This window comes from Stylophora pistillata, chromosome 3, assembly GCF_964205215.1.
Source record: "Stylophora pistillata chromosome 3, jaStyPist1.2, whole genome shotgun sequence".
In the NCBI taxonomy this organism is placed as follows: domain Eukaryota; kingdom Metazoa; phylum Cnidaria; class Anthozoa; order Scleractinia; family Pocilloporidae; genus Stylophora; species Stylophora pistillata.
This window is the reverse complement of record NC_142521.1, coordinates 9,962,361-9,981,475: the sequence shown is the minus strand read 5'-3', so window position 1 is coordinate 9,981,475 and position 19,115 is coordinate 9,962,361. Positions and strand designations below refer to the sequence as shown.

General features: G+C 38.5%; 2 protein-coding genes and 1 non-coding gene across 4 annotated transcripts; 2 read left to right on the top strand and 1 right to left on the bottom strand.

Moving 5' to 3' along the window:
• Nucleotides 1-196: 196 nt before the first annotated feature.
• On the bottom strand, nucleotides 197-9,879 carry LOC111322250 (transmembrane prolyl 4-hydroxylase). 2 transcript variants are annotated; one of them, XM_088753379.1, is made up of 12 exons: nucleotides 9,764-9,879; nucleotides 9,458-9,617; nucleotides 8,530-8,614; nucleotides 7,148-7,279; nucleotides 6,674-6,765; nucleotides 6,512-6,573; nucleotides 5,731-5,768; nucleotides 4,767-4,932; nucleotides 4,539-4,596; nucleotides 3,723-3,841; nucleotides 2,992-3,082; nucleotides 197-2,290 (listed from the first exon to the last, which is right to left on the bottom strand). In XM_088753379.1, the coding sequence occupies exons 3-12, from the start codon at nucleotides 8,546-8,548 to the stop codon at nucleotides 2,012-2,014; spliced, it is 1,056 nt and encodes a 351-aa protein (XP_088609505.1). In that variant the 5' UTR covers nucleotides 8,549-8,614; nucleotides 9,458-9,617; nucleotides 9,764-9,879; the 3' UTR covers nucleotides 197-2,011. The 2 variants fall into 2 exon arrangements, with proteins under 2 accessions (XP_088609505.1, XP_088609504.1); XM_088753378.1 differs by lacking the exon at nucleotides 9,764-9,879 and having other exon boundaries at nucleotides 9,458-9,751.
• On the top strand, nucleotides 4,257-4,328 carry Trnae-cuc (transfer RNA glutamic acid (anticodon CUC)). Its single transcript has one exon. It is a non-coding gene; the product is annotated as a tRNA-Glu (tRNA).
• LOC111322252 (trace amine-associated receptor 9-like) lies at nucleotides 9,877-11,853 on the top strand. The gene has a single exon (XM_022925328.2). The coding sequence runs from the start codon at nucleotides 9,979-9,981 to the stop codon at nucleotides 10,945-10,947; it is 969 nt and encodes a 322-aa protein (XP_022781063.1). The 5' UTR covers nucleotides 9,877-9,978; the 3' UTR covers nucleotides 10,948-11,853.
• Nucleotides 11,854-19,115: the final 7,262 nt, after the last annotated feature.

Below are 19,115 nucleotides of genomic sequence, written 5' to 3'. Positions count from 1 at the left end.
AAGAGGCTTTGTACAAATTTTTGCCCAAAGCAAAAATAGAACAATAACAAAATAAAATCAAACAAAACCAATCAGTTAAAAAATAAATAACGGAAAAAGGCAAAATAAAACAAAATTTTAGCCATGTTAGCCATGATCATTTGGTACTCTTGGACGGTTCAAACTGTAACTAGTGTGATTGAGATCACTCATCAGCTCAGAAACATAATTATCAATTTATTGCTCGACTTTCAGTCTAAATTGTCATTGGCACCTGTAGCGTTCGGAGAGCTAAGAACAAGAAAACCTCTGGTTAATTTGGCTCCTTGGTTCCCAATGTAACATTACCATCTAAATACATATATCTTATTAGACGTTTATTATTAGACTTATTGGACGAGCCCGTAGGGCGAGTCAAAAGACAAATAACGAGTAAAAATACATATATCTTATTAGACGTTTTGTTGTGTAGTATCGCTGAGTATTTTTACGAGTTGTGTCGTATTTCGACGAGCCCGTAGGGCGAGTCAAAATACAAATAACGAGTAAAAATACTCAGCGATACTACACAACAAAACGCCTAATAAGTTATTTATTATCCAAAACGCCAAACTGTTGTTTCTGCGGGCGAATTTCGTGGATATTCATTTACGGGGAGGGCGTGACAGAAGTATGCGAAGTGGAACGGAATTGGCGCGTTGTCGTGTTGCTGTTTCTATTTTACGTATGATGCACGATCCTCGCAGTAGATAATACCGCAGTTCAAAATATATGAACTTCATATATTTCATTGTATCTGTTTCTATTTTCTTCATTAAATGAAGAGACTTTCTGGTCGTCAAGCTGTTTTTCTTCGTTCGATTCATCAAATGAACTTGGATCTATATTTGTCAGCCATTCTGACTCTTCGTCGTCGGAAATATGATTGAAATCGTCCGCCACTTTTTTTTCCGTAACTACAATCCAATTCTTCGCTTGCGCGATGCGAGAAAACCAGTTTAACCAGTACTACAACAGACGAGTACAAATACCGCGTGATATTTCTACTCGTCTATGGCGTTATTCGTACTCGTCTAGGTGTAGTTGGATAATAATCAGCGATACTGCACAACAAAACGTCTAATAAGTTATTTATTATCCAACACGCCAAATTGTTATTTCAGTGCGGACGAATTTCGCGGATATTTATTTACGGAGAGTGCGCGACAGAAGTATGCGAAGCGGAACGAAATTGGAGCGTTGTCGTTTTGCTGTTTCTATTTTCTTCAATAAATGAAGAAATTTCCAGGTCATCTAGCTTTTTTTTCTTCGTTCGATTCATCTAATAAACTTGGATCTATATTTGCCGGCCATTCCGACTCTTCGTGGTCAGAAATATGATTCAAATTGTCCGCCATTCTTTTTTCGTAACCTCAATCCAATTCTTCGCTTGCGCGATGCGAGAAAACATGTCTAAGCGGTTCTCTGGAGTACAAATACCGCTTGATATTTGTACTTGTCTATGGCGTTATTTGTACTCTACGGAGTGTAGTTGGATAATAATAGTAAATATTTTTTGATCAATGAACAATACGTTAAAATAAGATAACAAATAACGATGAGATGATATTATAATTCAATTGATTTATGAGAATAAAGACGTTATTGTTGTTGTCGTTGTTGTCCCTTCATTTGTAAATTGTGTTGTCGTGCAAACTTTAATCCTCGGATATCTCCGCGTTCATTCCACTCTAGGGACCGATCATTATAAAGGATGGGGGTGGGGTGGAGGTGGTTGGGAAGTTCTGTAGTAATCTAATGTCCCCCACTTATCGGTGTAGTAAATTTTCTGGAGTCCCCCTTTGTTAGAGACGACAAATCCTCTTTCCGTCCCCCCTGAATACCATGTGATCCCCAAAATCCTCCCAAGCCCCGAAGCAATAAAGAATGAGTGGTCCCCTAACTATTTATCTTAAGATAAAGAATTACCAAGAAAGACGAGAAGCTTATATCGAGAAGATATACTCAGTTAGTGATAGATTTTTTACTATTTTTAATCGAATCCTGTATCGAACATACTCTTGATGTGTTTTGAATATTTAGTTGGCGCTGTCAGCCAATTGTTGGCGATCCATTTTTCTCCCTTGATGACGTCACATCCGCCGTGATACGTGGAACGGTCCACTTCTCCGAGCAGACCGCTTTCCGGGTCGATAAAATTGTTGTACCACATAACGGCGGTGCCCTTCTTTGGGAGTAGAACCAGGTTAGCTGAATGGCAATTGATGCTGAGATTGAATTCATTTGTCGCGGATTTTGAATTTTCAATTTCCTGAAAATAATCATAATTAAACAAAGGAAAGATAGTTCCCATTCAGCTCGATGATTAAGTACATTTCTAGCTGCCTGCATGCTACCGGCTTCTGTTCCAATATAATAACCATTCACTTTACTTTGCCATTTTTCAGGTTAGAATTTTTTAAGGAATATGCTGCAGAATTACGTTGATAGTTTTCAGGAACGTGTTGAGGGTGGTAACTTAAGCCAAGAGCTAGTAAACTAAGAAATATCATGAGAAGAGGACGTCTACATATACAGCTCTCGACTGAGTGGAGACAAGCAGGCTGCAAGGGCTTCAGCACCTTATGCGCAGGGAAATCGTTCATTGGCATTTTATGATCTTCAAGATTACATAATGTGATTCATCGCTATGTTTGATATAATTCAAACGCAATGTTTTATATCAAAAAGTGAAATCTAAGAGAAAATTGATAAAAAAAGTTTAGTTTGAATAATCCTTTACCTTCTTCTGTTTTGTGTTCTATGAATAATCGTTGCATTGCCTGCTTCGTAAAATTTGCTAGTTCGGAAAGGTTTTCCCTTTCGTTTTTATTTCTTTTGAAATATTGCGTTCTTTAAGATCAAATACGCTGATATCCCTATTAAATATGTCACCCGAAGTGTCTCACTTGCAATTGTGTACTTGGATATGTACAAGTTTGAATTGAACTGACCAGCACTTTCTTTACTTACATCAGGAGTGGTTGTTGTGTTATCAGCTATCAAGAAAGCTGTTTCCCCTCCTTCCTCTACGTTGTTAAGATAATACAGGATAGTGATAAACCTGGAACGAAGAACTTCGTCAAATCATACTAGAGAGATTAGAAATATTTTTGGCCTACTATGGCCAAAGCCTGACTCACTAATTAGCTGACCCACTGACTCACTGACTCACTGACTCACTGACTCACTGACTCACTGACTCACTGGTCCACTGACCCACTGACCCACTCAATCACTGACTCACTGACTCACTGACTCACTGACTCACTGACTCACTGACTCACTGACTCACTGACTCACCGACTCACCGACTCACTGACTCACCGACTCACTAACTCACTGACTCACTGACTCACCGACTCACCGACTCACCGACTCACTGACTCACTGACTTACTAACTCACTGACTCACTGACTCACTGACTCACTGACTCACTTACTCACTGACTCACTGACTCGCTGACTCACTGACTCACTGACTCACTGACTCACTGACTCACTGACTCACTTACTCACTGACTCACTGACTCACTGACTCACTGACTCACTGACTCACTGAATCACTGACTCACTGACTACTTACTCACTAAGTCACTCGCTCGTTCCCTCTCTCTCCAGTCGTTATTCCTTTTTTTTTTCATTCATTCGTCGCCATTTTTTCACATGGCTTTCTTGGGTAACCCATGGAGTGAACAGCATACCTACACACTCTACAGTCAGGTGCACTGAGGTGATTTTGGTGACAGCAAGGTACTGTGGGGTCTTTTATGGTGGAATCAAGGTGACCGTGATAATGGCCAAACTTCTTATACCGGAGAACCTGAAAATTGACAAATAACAAAAGTGCTCATGATTCACAATACTGCGAAATGGTACCACGTGGTCGAGTGGTTGTTTACTGAGCAGCAAACTAAATGGCTTTTTCACCACTGCCGTCACGCGTGTTAGTTAGTCTTTACCAACAAGTAACGTGTGAGATATATTTTAGAAAATCATTATTATCATCGTTCTTTGTTATAGCTTATAATAACTCATTTCATTCAATTATTGATATTTTTTTCTTTCAGTCCGCATAGTGGTCATTTTTCCTTTCCCACGCTGTTCGGAAATTCATCGCGTTTACTGTCCGATTTTAAAGTGGTTGAAATGGTCTCAGTCTTGTTGACATCAACCAAAGGGCAGTTACACCAGCACAGTTTCTGGTAGTGGCAATCATTGAAGGTAAAAGAGCGAGTTCCCACGTGGTCTAGTGGTTAGGATTCGGCGCTCTCACCGCTGCGGCCCGGGTTCGATTCCCGGCGTGGGAAATTGTTGTTGTTATTTTTATTTAATGTATTTTTTAAAAATTAAAATTTTACTCTTATTCGTGAGGGCTGCATGGTCTTCATTTTTCATGCTAAACGTAATACGGAAGTCCATGGCTTTTACTATCAAACTTACTGTGGTTATAAGTGGTCTTACTCTCCTAAGATCCAACAAACAGCATTTAATTAGACCAGCACAGAATGATTATCTACCTGCATAGGCTCGCCCCCTTGAACTATTTTCCTTGGAAGCTTGGTTAACCTTATAACCCTGATAACAATACAAATACTTTAATACGCCAATTAAAACTTCGCAAAACTCAACTTTAGAACTTATTCTTGACTTTAATCGTGAAAACCTCAAATGTAGAATCTCACCATATCAAAAATTAGCAACATCCCGGCCTTAATTAGTCAATAATTCAAATGTTACCGTGATACCTCTCATGAAGACGTCTCAGAACGGGGTCAGCGGCTTTGTCCTGCCGTAACCAGGCCTGCTGGCTAAAACGAAACCTATGACGTGGACTCTTGTCTTTCAAAAACTCCATGTACCGCATTATCTTATTGATGTTCAACTTGTTGAAAAATTCCTCTGTTATTCTCCCTGAAATTTACAAAAATTCAGTTATTTAATTGGTTTCGTGGGGTAGCTATCCACATTTTTGAGTGACAAGACATTGTAAGACGAAAAGCATCTCTTTCTATTTCTTTTACCGAGCTTAAAACTTACCATCTTTCTTATTCTATTTTAAAAAACATGACGCTATCAACATTGCCGATCCTAGCAGTATGCAGGACGCTTGTCATATATGAGCTTGGTAATGGGCCTTGCACACTCAGTATATAGTCTCTGTGGCTCAGTAGTAGGACATCGAGACTCGGAATCTGAAAGTTTGAGGTTCGATTTCTCATGGGGTCTCAAAATATCTTCTTTGCTTCCCGCTTGTGACAAGACGAAAAACATCTCTCTCTTAACAAATATGCCTTATGTTGTAAAACACGCAGGAAGCGGATAAAGCTTGAAAGAAGTGTAGGGAGAAACACGAAGTGTAGTCGAGTGTTTCTCCCCACTTCTTTGCACACGCTAAAATAACGCAAATTACGGCGCTTGGCATTTTTTACAAACCTTTGTTTGGTTCTTCTGCTGCTACTTGCCGGCTCGCTTGTTCCAAATTTCACTTTCAATTACCAAAAAATAGCTAGACATAAAACAATTTGGCAGATGGCGTGACAGCTTTAGCTCAGCTCCTTTCTCTGTACCCTGATAGAACACGCCCTTTTAAACAATGACAGCGCGCGTTATATCCGATCTCTATTATAATAGACCTTACAAGTTAAACCCTTTCCAAACAAAATGGCATCGTTAAGGTCCATGTGCATATATCTTTATTTCTTTACCTACCATCACTAAGCTCATTACTGATTTGAAGGCGTTGAGTCCTAAAAGATAAAAAGTCGTTTATTTAGTATGCTAGTGGTCTGGTTGAAGGTAGCTTTGATTCTTCTTTTCTCTTTGACCCTCGTATTTGCAAGAAAATTGGTAGAATCAAAATAAACTCGCATACCTTCAAAATGAATGGCATTGAATTAAATGATATTGAACCACATGTTGGCACTGTTTCTTTGGCAAGGAGGTTCCCTGTTCAGGTTACTGTCTAGTAGGAATTTGGATTATTGAGTCCGGGCTTACGGGGGAAGAAAACCGACAAATGCGAACAACAAGCCCAATTTTTCAAGTTCGTCTTTTATAATCTATATCATCCTTGCTCAGTAAGTACTACTTACCTGAACTTAACTTTAAATCTCCTCTTCGATTGTTGAAAAATAGTCATTCCTTACCGCGTTACATAAATGAATCAAAATTATTGAGAGGAATTCTTTTAAGAGAAAAATCGAGTTTCCAGATGGGATTTGAACCCACGACCCTCCGTGATCTAGTCGGATGCTCTACCCACTAATTGACAACGGTCAATTAGTGGGTACCCACTAATTGACCCTTGCTCACCATCGAGTCTCCTGTAGCTCAGTGGTTAGAGCATCCGACTAGATCACGGAGGGTCGTGGGTTCAAATCCCATCTGGAAACTCGATTTTTCTCTTCTATTAAAAATTGTTTATTTCATCTTTACGAACTCTTTTAAATCAAAAGAAAAGAAAATTCGAAGTTAAAATTAATGTTCTTACATTTCTTGCACTTCTTCATCATCTAGATAGAGTTGTTTGTGCTTTCCAGCAAATGCCTTCACCTTAAACATTGAAAAAAGATTTTTTTTTGGTAAACAATCATGAGACTTCCTTGCACGATCATTTCACCTAATCAAACAAGTGTTTTCTCAAACGCAGTACCTCTTGTGCATCAATCAAACCATCTCCGTTTACGTCCCAAAGACTGTAGTTCCCAGCGAATGTATACTCAGGCGCAAGAGTCCAGTCACTGTCTAAGACGAGATATCGGTAAGAGAGATGTTATCCGCTGTCCTATTGGTGTAGTGTGCTCAATATCATAATATATATTCAATTCATAATGGATTTTAAACCTCTTCAATAATCAATTGTGATGACCAGATTCTGAAATAAGCTGGAATTCAGGTGAAGCACGCACGAAAAAATAATTCTTGTCCCGATAAAGAAGGGCTCAATGTAATTTCCTTGCCTTGTTCACATGTAGCAGGCTCAAGAGCTGACTTACGTGCCCCTGTTGCGACTTACCATGCACGTTTCCATATTTATTTGCTTTCTTTGAATTCATGAAAAAAATTAATTGATTGAGTTTTTTTTTTTGTCACTTTCCATTATTTTATTATTTTAGATCCAGCTCACCAGCTATCGCTAATTCCTCGTCCAAGTCTCCATCGTAGGTAAAATATCCTGAGGTACTTGTTTGAAGTCCACTTTCCATGGCTAATGATATGATGTGATCGCACTCTTCCCCTGACAAGAACTCGGGAATCTCTACGACGACATTAAATTTTAAAGAAATGTCAAATGGCTAAAGCATTAGAAAAACAATGTTTGGTGAGCAGCGATTTTCTCCTGTCTGCTCTTTAGCGCCCTTGGTTTCTTTTTACAGTGACAGCTCTTTTTTAACAGCTATTTTTTTTTCGTTACTTACTACACATGATAACCATGACAGCGCGCGCACTTGTGAACCAGAATGCCTTGCGCTTATGATTATGCAGAGCGAACAGTAATAAATTTTAATCTTATCTTACAGATGCCATTATCAAAAAGGAAGCGAAAATCATAGAAATGGGTTGAGATCCTCATTGACTTAAAAGTGCTCAATAGTAAAATTAGAGCAATAATTATAGTGCAATGCGAAGCAATCATCAGGCGACTCATCAAGCATGAAACTCAGAGTAGCGAATAAATGACCGAATAACCTCACTCTCGCATTATAATATATATATATATATATATATATATATATATATATATGTTTAGAACATAGCTGGCAGAGTCGCGCAATCAAATTCATTATACCTAAGCGTGCTCAAGATCCCGATAGTGCACGCTGACAGCGTCAGCAAATCCAACTTCGCCAGAATTTTTTTTTCGCGCGAGTGGCCATTGTTAGCGGGGGGAAAAATAATATATTTCGCGACAATAATGGATACAAACAGAAACTCGGCCTACTAGTCCGAAAACGGAGACAACGTTTGGACCTTTTCCCTTGGGCTAGAGTTCTTAAATGAGGCAGAAAAAGAGAAAACAAAGGAAAAGGAGACTCGGCATCAGCGCCGTCACGATTCGCTTCAACTGATATTGTTGTCCGTTTTTCGCGTCGGATTTGATGCACAATTCCACCGGCTATGTTCTAAAACAATTGGTTCATGCTTTCAGCTGTGCACTATTGAGTTATGGAGCACGTGGGAAGTTTGGAGAGCACTCAAGAAGCTAGAGTTGCCCGAGGCGATAGCCGAGGGCAACTCTTACGCCTCTTTCGTAAAATATATAAAATAAAATATATATATAAATATAATACAATGAATATATGAAGTTCATATATACGTATGACCGTGCATCATACGTATATATAAATATATATAAATATATATATAACTAACTGCAGACAGTATGGTTTCGGCCTTCTGGAATATATATATATATATATTTCACTCTAAATCCGATCAAATTCCAAATAATTATAAATAAAAAAAACACAAAAAAAAACACAACAGGAGAACAAAAGCGTGACATACCAAGCACCAATGGTGTCATTGCTCGTGTAATGAGTTTTACGGGCTTTCTCTCATCGTCCACTTCCAACCACTGCACGTGACCTGTCTACATGCAGACAAAGTCAATCAATTTAGCAATGAGCTTTGAATTGGCGTGCGTAGTGATAATATTCTTCTAGAATCAGAAGGAAGGTTAAAAATCCTGAACTGGACACCTCAACACAACAACTGATTGTTGTAGAGCCATTATTCGCATGGTAGAGAAAGCCTATTGGTCTATAAGAGGAGAACAACCTTTTGCACCATTTCTGATTCAAAACAAATATATATTTAATACAAATCATTCAGTTTGGCAGCCAATGATGGGTGATGATTTTTGTGAATGCACTGCATATGTTCCCGTAACTTTGCGTTTCAAATGGAGCTGTTGCATGAATTTACTCCACCTAGGTAGTTAGACAAGTCTGAGATTTAATTCAACTGATACAGATAAATCAAGGACACTTGATAAACATTTGAGTGTGATTTCATTCTCTTATATTTCAAAATAACTACCGCGCAGGGGAATTTGATTTTTATCAATGATATAAATATTGAGAGATTTCGACTGCATGAGCGAAACTGAGCATAACACGTTTTTTTGACGGTAACAAGCCACATAAGAAAACAATTTCAAATTTGGCACACTTCCACCCGCACCAGTGAGGCCGCAGTTAACAGGTGCACCTTTCTTACAAAGGTCTTTTCTCCACTGATTTATGTTTACCAGCACTTGCAACCAGCTCAGAGTAAGAAACACAACCTGCGCTAATAACTTGGTAGCTGGTATGAGAAAGCTAAAACATTGTGCTAGCCGGCAAACTACAGAACTAATGTAAAGTTTCATCAACAAAAATTTAGTTTCTTTCTGTAGGCACATGTACGTATCAATACGCGTTTATTCAGTTACCTTCACTCCATCCAACCGGATAAGCTTGAACTGTTTTCCTGATTTCCCGTAACAAGGGTCACTTGGATCTGAGCACGTGTTTTCTATTTCATCTTCGACAAAACAGGGTTTCCAAAATTTCTTCAAATCACCACGATCGCCACAGGTCTCATTAAAAAAACTGAAAATAAAAACCACCAGAAATATATACAAAAGCCTCATCTCTTAAACATTGTTCCACTTTTCCAATGGAGGGATTGTAATTTTAAAGCGAAAAAATGTTGTTCACAAAAGAATTGAACAGTGAAAGGTAAATTATTTACTCACTTGTTATTTTACTACTTTTCCAGGGTTTTACACGACGTATCTATCTTCACCTTCACGTGTTCACGTTTTCTGATCACGTGTCTCTAAATCGTGTACTTAAAATGAACTCCTTTTCGGGTGAAATTGAAATTGAAATTTATTCTCCGGCTTGAAACCATGAAGCCATAAGGTCGTGGGAGTTGCTTGGTCCTTATGTCATCACAGATTCGTCGATCATGAATGCTACCGATGTGATAAAATGCTTTTTCATGGAAGTATATTGGACAAAAACTTCTCAAGATGCCACAGCGAGTGTCACATCCTGTGTAGTAAGCGCCGTATTTGTGTTGCCTGCAGTATTTGGAAATGGCATCGTTATGCTTGTAATCTGGAAGAAACGGGAATTCCATTTGCCATCGTTCGCTCTGTTGTTTTTCTTGGCAGGGTCTGATTTTCTTGTGGGATGTGTTGGCCAGCCCTCATTCGTTGCCTACAAGCTGGCAGAAAGCCTCGGAAAATTCAATGCGTATTGTAACTTGCGAATGATTGAGTTCTTTTGTGGGTGGATAACTTCGAGCATATCCTTTATCACTCTAGCTGCAGTTTCTGTCGATCGACTGCTTGCCTTAACACTGCACTTGCGATACAGAAGTATAATTACAGTGCGGCGTGTTACGATAACCATGATAGCAGTTTGGCTATTTTGTTGTATCACTGTTTTTGTGAAATTTTGGGTCCGAAACTGGGTCATCATTCCAGTTTCTTTAGTTCCTGTGAATATTTCAATATCCACAATTTGCACGTTGAAGATATATCAAATTGCACGAAGACATCAATATCAAATAACCGGCCAAAATCGAAAAATGGCAGATTTACAAAACGCTGGGAACGCCGCGTCACAAAACAAAGCAGTTAATGCTATTAAATGCAAAAAAGCAGCAACTACGGTACTTTATCTTCATGGCGCTATGCTAGCGTTTTATCTCCCATTTATTGCTGTTAGTGCAGTAGAAGCGATTCAAGGCTATGCATTGTCGATAAAAATCGCTTATAGCTATGCTACAACGATTGTATTCATAAATTCGTCGATAAACCCTGTTATCTACAGCTGGAGAAATACAGAAGTACGTCGTGCTATAAAAGACTACTTAAAAAAACTGGGTTTTCGTGATAATTCAGGTGCAGCTGAGGGAACTGGACATTAGTTAGCCATGATTAAGTTCGATAATTCTTTGACTATTGATGCTTAGACTACCTGCACCAATTTAAATCACGACGATTAACTGTAACATGAATTCTATTGGGCAGAATAGGAAAGTAAAACCTTTTTCAGCTATAGCCTAAGAGATAATTGCTTCATTAATTCCAGCTTAACATTTGTCGATCGTTTAAAAGAAAAACAACTTGACACACTAGACTGATTGTCGCCAATTTCAACTTTTTTGTCTCTCTGAGTTTAATCAACTTCAGCTCTCAGCTTAAGGGCCATATTTTCATTTTCAGATGTCTATTTTCTTACAAAAACAGAGAAAACTGCTCCCTTTGAGACCGAAGTGCCAAAGAAGACTAATCCATTATTCGATCTCTTTTGCAATAATTTGAGAACCGCTGGAGTGACGTTCTGAAGTTCCTCTGCATTTTAAATTGCGATGGCCGCACAGGAAATATAACGAACCTGTCAGAATGGCCACATCACACTGCTCATATTCTCATTCAAAGAAGAAAAGAAAGAAGTTATACCGTCAATTGTCGCAGGTTATTCCTAATTTTCAGCTGTCAGAGATACCACCTTGACAACTTACTATGTTTCTTTTTCCTTTCTTTTTTTTCTTTTAATTCTGTAAGATAACATCTGCACTCAACAGTGACAACAAAAACTAAGCATCAATCTACAGTTTTAACGACGGCGAATCCGATGGCGGCCAGCTCATCATCCCCATAAACATTAAATGTGTTAGGGTGTATTTATATAACGCTTGCCCACGTCCGCGCTGCTGTTAACAAAAAATTGATCTATGTTAGACTGATCGCATGACCGAGGCGGCGTTTGATAAAAAAGAAAATTAGCGTCTGTCGAAACGCCACCACACATCTGTCACTGAGAAACTTCAGGGTAGGACGCTCTTAGGAATTTAACGCCTTTAAAAGTAGATTCTCAAAAGTTTTGGTCTGAATAGGCAAACAATGAACAATATGTCTTTAAGTCATACTACATGCTCGGGTTGATCCAAATTTCTGACCTGCTAAAAAAATTACAAAAGGTAGACCTATTTCCCCAGGTCGCATTAAGCGTCTTATGCACCTACATATACAATAGATATAAAAATTCACTGACAAGCTTTTTGTCGATGCCCCATCAAAGTTTGAGCGATGTGTTTTTCTCGTAAGTTTCGTTAAATCTAATCACTTCCAATTGACAGTTTGCCTATTTCATTCATTGCCAGGAGACTACCGTAGTTTCTCAGTTGTAAGGCGCACTCGGTTATAAGACGCACCCCAAACTCAGCAACTTAGTCAAGCCAAGTTCCCAAATTGAAACTTGCGTTAAATTACTCGGTTATAAGACGCGCCAAAAGGTTGAGATTTAACAAAAGGTGTGATGGATCTGAAAATGATTCACGGTTGCTCTGGCGTTGAAAGCAAATGGTGAAAAACTCCCACGAAAGTCATATTCAAAGGCGTTCGACAGCTGAATAGCAACACGCCACCACTCATATTTTATGCATTGCCAGGAGGCTACCTGGTAAATGAGCCTTCCCTGAACATTAAAGAGAATTTCAGGGCTTTCGCAAAATAAAAAAAAAAAAAAACGAGGCAACTCGAAAAGGACTTAATGCTTTTTTACGAGTACATGCATATACCGGTAGGTGTCCGAGAACATTCGTCTTTGGTAGTTACTCCGACCCATTTCTTCCGCCTGATCAAAATTTCTAACTTTGCAATATCAATTTTAAATAAATTTGCCGTTGTGAGTCTATCAAAGAACAAAATTTCTTAAGGAATGGAGATCTGATTGGTGTCATGCTGTAACATAAGAGGGGAACCGATAATAATTTATACACACAACCGAGTCAAGGCTAATCCTTCTTGTATTTCTTAGTTCTTCGTGAGAGTTTAAAATAGTAAGTAAGTAAGTAAGTTAGACCTTTATTTAGGTGTCAATGTGTTAAGCCTAAGAAGACTAATTGGGGACACTACAATTAAAATAAACTTATAGAAATTATATATTTACACGAAAATTGTTGAAATTTAAAGTTTAGAGAGCTAAAATATTCCTATTGACAACAAAGATTACAATTGCTGTTATTAATTACAATCTCATCTCGGTTCAGTTTTCTTATGTTTATGAAAACGCATAAACTTGGCGAATCCCTTTGATTTTTAGTGAGTTTTGACCACAAAAACGGCCCGACAGAGTGCTTGTCATAGTAAATAGTTTCAAAACGTGATAATACAAAGTCACTATTCCGTAGCGAATGAGGAGAGCCTTTGCGAACAAATAATTCAGAAACGCAGTCGGGTACAAGTCTATGTTTGACTTTCGTAAGTACTGTGATATCCTGAAGCCGTCTTTTATTTAAAGAGATTATATCAGCACGCCTTAGGAGTTCTTTATATGCAGCAGAGTGGGATTTATAAATAACCCTTAGGGCTCGTTCTTGTAATCGTTCTAACTTTCTTTTGTCCGATGATTTGCAAAAATGCCAGGTTAGATGGCAGTAAGTTAAATATGGCAGTATAAAAGATTTATACAATAGTAGCTTAGCCTTGCAGGGTATTAAGTTCCGAAGACGTGAGAGTACTCCAACTTTCTGGCTTGCCTTGGTACATAATTTGCTAATATGCTCAGTGAAGTTGAGATTTTCATCTATATGAACTCCTAGTAGTTTGATTGGTTCTGTGTTCGCATTAGCTAGATCGTTTATACTCAGCGTTTCGTCGCTCTTCACCGCTTTATCGAGTTTTCTTGGATTGATGTTTAGAGACTGAAACTTGTCTGGAGTGGCCAGTAGAAAATTGTTCGAATACCATGACAGTGCTTTCTGGCCCTGTGTTTTCATTCTGCATCGTACTATTTCATGTTCCCTTCCTTTGACGTATATTTGATGATCATCAGCATACGTTGTTAAATTTACGTCTTTGACATGAGCTGACATATCGTTCTGGTCAGTAGATGTTTCATAGTAAGGGACTGAAAGACGATCCTTGAGGACATCTCCGTTCCATCTTTATCCAGTCGCTAGTAGCATCACACATTTTAACTCGGTTTAGTCTGTCCGAAAAAAGAATGATCGCATAAGGTTAAGTGATCGTCCTCCAAATCCATAAGCCTCTAGTTTCTTTGTCGTCAGAGAGTGGCTGAGAAAATCGAAGGCCTTACTCATATCTGTAGATAGTACTGATCATCCAGTTCAGTGCTTTCTACCAACAGCCTGTTTCCAGTCCTCAATCAGCATAAGCAAGGTTGTTTCGCAACTATGTCTTTTCTGTAAGCTGTCATTCTGTAGTACAAAGTTTCATCATAATGGCTTGTCACCTGATTGCTCAACAGGAGTTCAAATATCTTGTCGACAGCTATAAGGGAGGTGATAGGGCGATAATTTCTAGCATCCTGTCGATCTCCCTTCTTAAAATCACGTTAAATGGTATCTTTCTATAAACAAACAAGGTTTTTTTTTTTTCTGTTACGCTTCTAGTGACCCGAATTGACTTCTAGGCTAAAAAGGAAAACCACGTAGTTTTGTTGTAGGCATGTAATAACTTTTCCATTGACTCCCTACACCTGTAGATGTGAAAATATACCAACGATATCAACGATGATCGATGTTATGAAGGTAGAGAAAAATTAGTAACAAAAACGGTCTTTTGTCAGCTCCAACTGAGCTCCTTCAAAGGCAAACAAGTTAGCAAAATAAGAGTGGTTGCAAAGAAACCGAAAGTAATTTTCAAATGGGTATTAATTAATCTAAAAAAGACATCTAATCAACAAAAAGATCACATATTTTTTATCATATACTTATTTAAACATACATCTTTTGTTCAGTTATGAAATACGAGAGAGAAATTACGAAATAGTGCTGTAAAGAGGCCGAAATCCATACTCTTTCTATGATAGCGAACTATTTCCAAAATGCAACTAGCAATTTTCCACTACGTAACAAATTTCAAATTTCTTACTTATTTAAATGAAAAAACAAAGGTATATTACCCTTTCAATTTCACGAAAATTCTAAGATCTTTTGAAACCCGCTGAACCATTGGGCAGAATGTGGCAAGATGAAGTGATTCTTGAGGAAATTAATCGCCTTAAAACCTTTTTAATGCCGTTGCGTATTTGTTCCATTCTCCAACAGTAGATGACCGGATTTACTGACGAGTTGATGAAAACGATCAGTGAAGCCCATTCGTAAGCGACTTAAACTGAATTTGTTTTGCCTTTGATCATTTCCATAGCCATAACGGCAAGAAAAGGAAAATAAACCAGCAACATCAAGCCAAATAAAACTGCTGTGGTTCATCCATTATTGAAAAAGCCTGGCCTTGATCTACTTTTCAAGAATTTTCGACCAATTAGCGACTTGCAGTTTGTGTCCAAACTTACTGAACGTGTGGTAGCCAATCAAATTCAGTGTCACATGATTAAGAACAATCTCTTCCCTCAGCTTCAATCTGCTTATCGTTCCCATCACAGCACTGAGACTGCATTGTTAAAAGTAAAAAACGATTTGCTCATAAATATGAACAAGGGGCATGTATCACTCTTGGTGTTATTAGACTTGAGTGCCGGCTTTGATACTGTTGACCACAAGATTTTATTAAAAGCCCTTCAGACGAAACTAGGTGTTTGCGGCTCTGCTCTTTCGTGGTTCAAGTCTTATTTGGAAGGGAGATCTCAAAGAATTTTCACAAAAGGGATGCTTTCACAGTCATTTGATTTGAAGTGGGGTGTACCTCAAGGTTCTTGCCTCGGTCCGCTTTGTTTACTATCTATTCAAGTGACTTGTTTTCTCTCCTGGAGTCCCATTTACCAACTTCGCATGCTTACGCGGACGACACTCAGTTGTATCTGTCCTTTAGTCCTAGTGTTGGCACTAGTGAGTTGGATGCGGTCACTGCCATTGAAAATTGTATTCGTGACATCAGACAGTGGATGTCTGTGAGGAAATTAATGCTAAATGATGACAAGACTGAGTTTATGCTTGTTGGGACACGGAAGCAGCTCACAAAGGTGTCTATCGATGGCGTTAGAGTCGGAGATTATAATATTAGTCCTTCTTCATCAGTCCGTAATCTTGGCACATGGTTTGACCGGCATTTGGATATGGATGTACATATTACCAAAACATGCAGCAGTGCATTTTATTGCCTTTATAATATCAGACATATTAGGAAGTACTTATCTAGAAGTAGCACCGAAACACTGGTTCATGCGTTTATAACAAGTAGACTTGATTATTGTAACAGCCTTCTGTATGGGTGACCGAAATATCAGTTGTCTAAACTGCAGCGTGTTATGAATGCTAGTGCTCGTTTGGTTTATTGTGCTCCGAAGTCGTGCCACATCACGCCTCTACTTCGCGAATTACATTGGTTGACTGTTTGTTATTGTATCAAATATAAAATAATTCTTCTTACATTTTAGGTATTGCATGGTATGGCGCCCGATTACTTGCGCCATTTAATATCTGTCTTGCCGCCGTCTAGGTATAATTTAAGGCGCAACGATGACTCCGCAGCTTTATTAACTTTCCCGAAAATAATATCCAAGAAGACCCCGGCAGATAGATCGTTTAGTTGTGCCGCCCTAGACTTTGGAATCTTCTTCCTACCACAATAAAATCTATTTCCAGTTTAGATATTTTTAAAATTAGACAAAACTTTTTTATTTAATAGGGCGTTTCATTAGTTACTATAGTTGTTATAATTAAATTGAATTATTGATGAATTATTTTATTTATTTATCTATTTATGTATGGAATTTTAGAATTGTAATTTTGAACTTCTATTTTATTTTTGATTTAATATTTATTGTAAGGCGCAGTTGAATATTTTTATAGAAGCTGCGCGGTATAAATTTAAATTTAATAATAATAATAATAATAAAATTATATATACAATACCTTCACGGCAGACTTTTTACATTTACGCACGTTTATGTCCCTCGCCAAATATGGGTTAAGCGTTATTGCAAAGTTCTGTTCGTTAATACGCAGCTCGTGTCTTAGTGCAATACGAAAAATTTGACCAGTGCAAAACGCAGTAACTACAGTGGCCGATAAACTCATAAAAACCACGATAATGATCCAGTTTTGAATCCAAAACTTCAAGACGGTCGCAATGGAGAAAAGCAGCCAAAAGGCTGTCATTGCTTCTATTACACGGCGTACGGTAATGATGTTTTTGTACCGCAAATGGAAGATTAAAGAAAGGAGTTTGTCGACAGGAGATGCCACTAAGGGTTATGAAAGACGATCCAGAAGTTATCCACCCACAAAAGAACTGAATCAATCGCAAGTTACAATACGCCCTGAAATATCTCATGCTCTCCGCCATCTTGAAAGCAACGAAGGATAGCTGGCCGATCAATCCAACGAGAAAATCTGAAGCGGCCGAGAACAGCAACAAAATCAAAGATGGAGAATGTAGCTCGCGTGTGCTCCATATCACAAAGATGACAATATCATTTCCCAAGATCGCAGTTAATGCGAACAGAGCGCACAAAACGCATAAGACAACACTTACGATTGTTTGTTTCTCGCCCTGTTCCCATCCAGTATAGAAAAAAAAAGCACGTTAAGTTGTCTGCAGTCATCATGACAAACTCGAAGTCTCTATGCACGTAAAGTCACCCCAGTTTTAAGCTCTTTCTAACTGACGGCTCCTTTGTTAAGACTCCCACAACTCCTGCCTCAGAAAATTACACTCACTTACTTATCATTTTTCCTCTTTTTTACCAATGCAGAGAGCAAATTAATTTTTATATTGAGCTTACCGCCTCAGTAAATTGAGCGGCGCAAAACCAATTAAACGTTCACTCATTGATCGCGAGTCTGCTTTAAGGCACATTCACCAGTGCTAAAAATACAAATAGACCTGCGCGCTTCCAGTTAACCAGTGATTTTTTGTGGGTATCTAGAAAGACAGGCAGCTGTCTAAGAGTATCTTCACAAGTCATGTTAATTCGTCTGCTATTTGTAAGAGGCAAAAACTGCATGACTATCGAATGAGTCGCCAAAAGCTTTTTTTTTAATATCAAAGTTGAATGAACTGAAAGACCCTTTTGTGTTTTGTAATGACAGACGCTTAACAAAAAGGGTCTCTAGAAAGTTCTAGAAAGCGTAATCATGCGATGATGTGTATACAGAAGCCATTTCATATAACGAGGTGGAATTTCTACAATACTCTACAAAGCGATACTATAATGATGAATATAGTTATTTTGCAAGCACCCGGGACCTTCTAGAATGCCACATGTATGTGTAAAAGAAGTCACTAACCTAGGCGATTATTGGGAAAAGGTTTATAGAGCTATTGTGATCTACTTTGAAAGCCTTCAACAGAATCAAGATATTCAAAGAATAAAGGGGGAAATGAGCTTTCTCTGTGGGTTTGCGACTGAAAATTAAAGTCAGCACTTCACTCAAGTTCACACTGAGGTTTTTAGGAGGTGCACCCTGTTAATATTTACCTTATTAAGCATGGTTAAATAAATGAGATACTTGCCTGGGACACTGTTTTTACGGTTAAATTGAAGCGTAACTGTTTTTGCTGGTTAAGAAAAAGGGAAAAGAAACCAGTAAATTTGAAAATTTTCCGCATAATTAAAAAGTTATTGCTGATGTCTTTAACTTTCGAATATTTGTAAATTAGTTCAAATAAAGCCTCGAAACTGCAATCATCTTTAATCAGCGGTAGATATCACTTTATATTTCTTAACGAACATCTGCTGTACTCAAGAAGTTAAGAACCGTTCTCAATGGAGAAATTTTGCGAACTTTTTGACTAACTCTTATTTCAGTGGCCTATTTGAGACCGTGTCACCGAAACTGCTAAGCATGTAGCATTTATTTGTTACAATTTTCACTCAAAATCATGTGATTATCTGTACAAAATTAGACTACAAGCAGTCCTCCCTCTTTTCGGCCAACTCCGTTGAGCGAGTGTCGGAAAAACAAACAATTGATGTCAGCCTACTGCACCGCGCCGCACCGCGCCGCGCCGCGCCGCGCCGCAGCGATCTCTGGGTGAGAAAGGTACGAAAATTCTCTCACTTCCACGGTGCGCAGCGCGCTGACATCAAATACTCTTTCAATGACTTTTTTTTAACGGTGTGACGGACTTCCCTGAATAGCAGGAACTGCTCGTAGTCTTG

What these genes read in the sequence shown, in the direction of transcription:
- LOC111322250 (XM_088753378.1), bottom strand. Translation starts at nt 9,658, where the DNA reads ATGAGGCTTTTGTATATATTTCTGGTGGTTTTTATTTTCAGTTTTTTT. An exon ending in CTGAGACGTCTTCATGAGAG is followed by an intron (nt 4,597 to 4,766) that starts GTATCACGGTAA and finishes TATTGTTATCAG; the next exon opens with GGTTATAAGGTTAACCAAGC. An exon ending in ACACAACAACCACTCCTGAT is followed by an intron (nt 2,291 to 2,991) that starts GTAAGTAAAGAA and finishes GATTATTTTCAG; the next exon opens with GAAATTGAAAATTCAAAATC.
- LOC111322252 (XM_022925328.2), top strand. Translation starts at nt 9,979, where the DNA reads ATGAATGCTACCGATGTGATAAAATGCTTTTTCATGGAAGTATATTGG.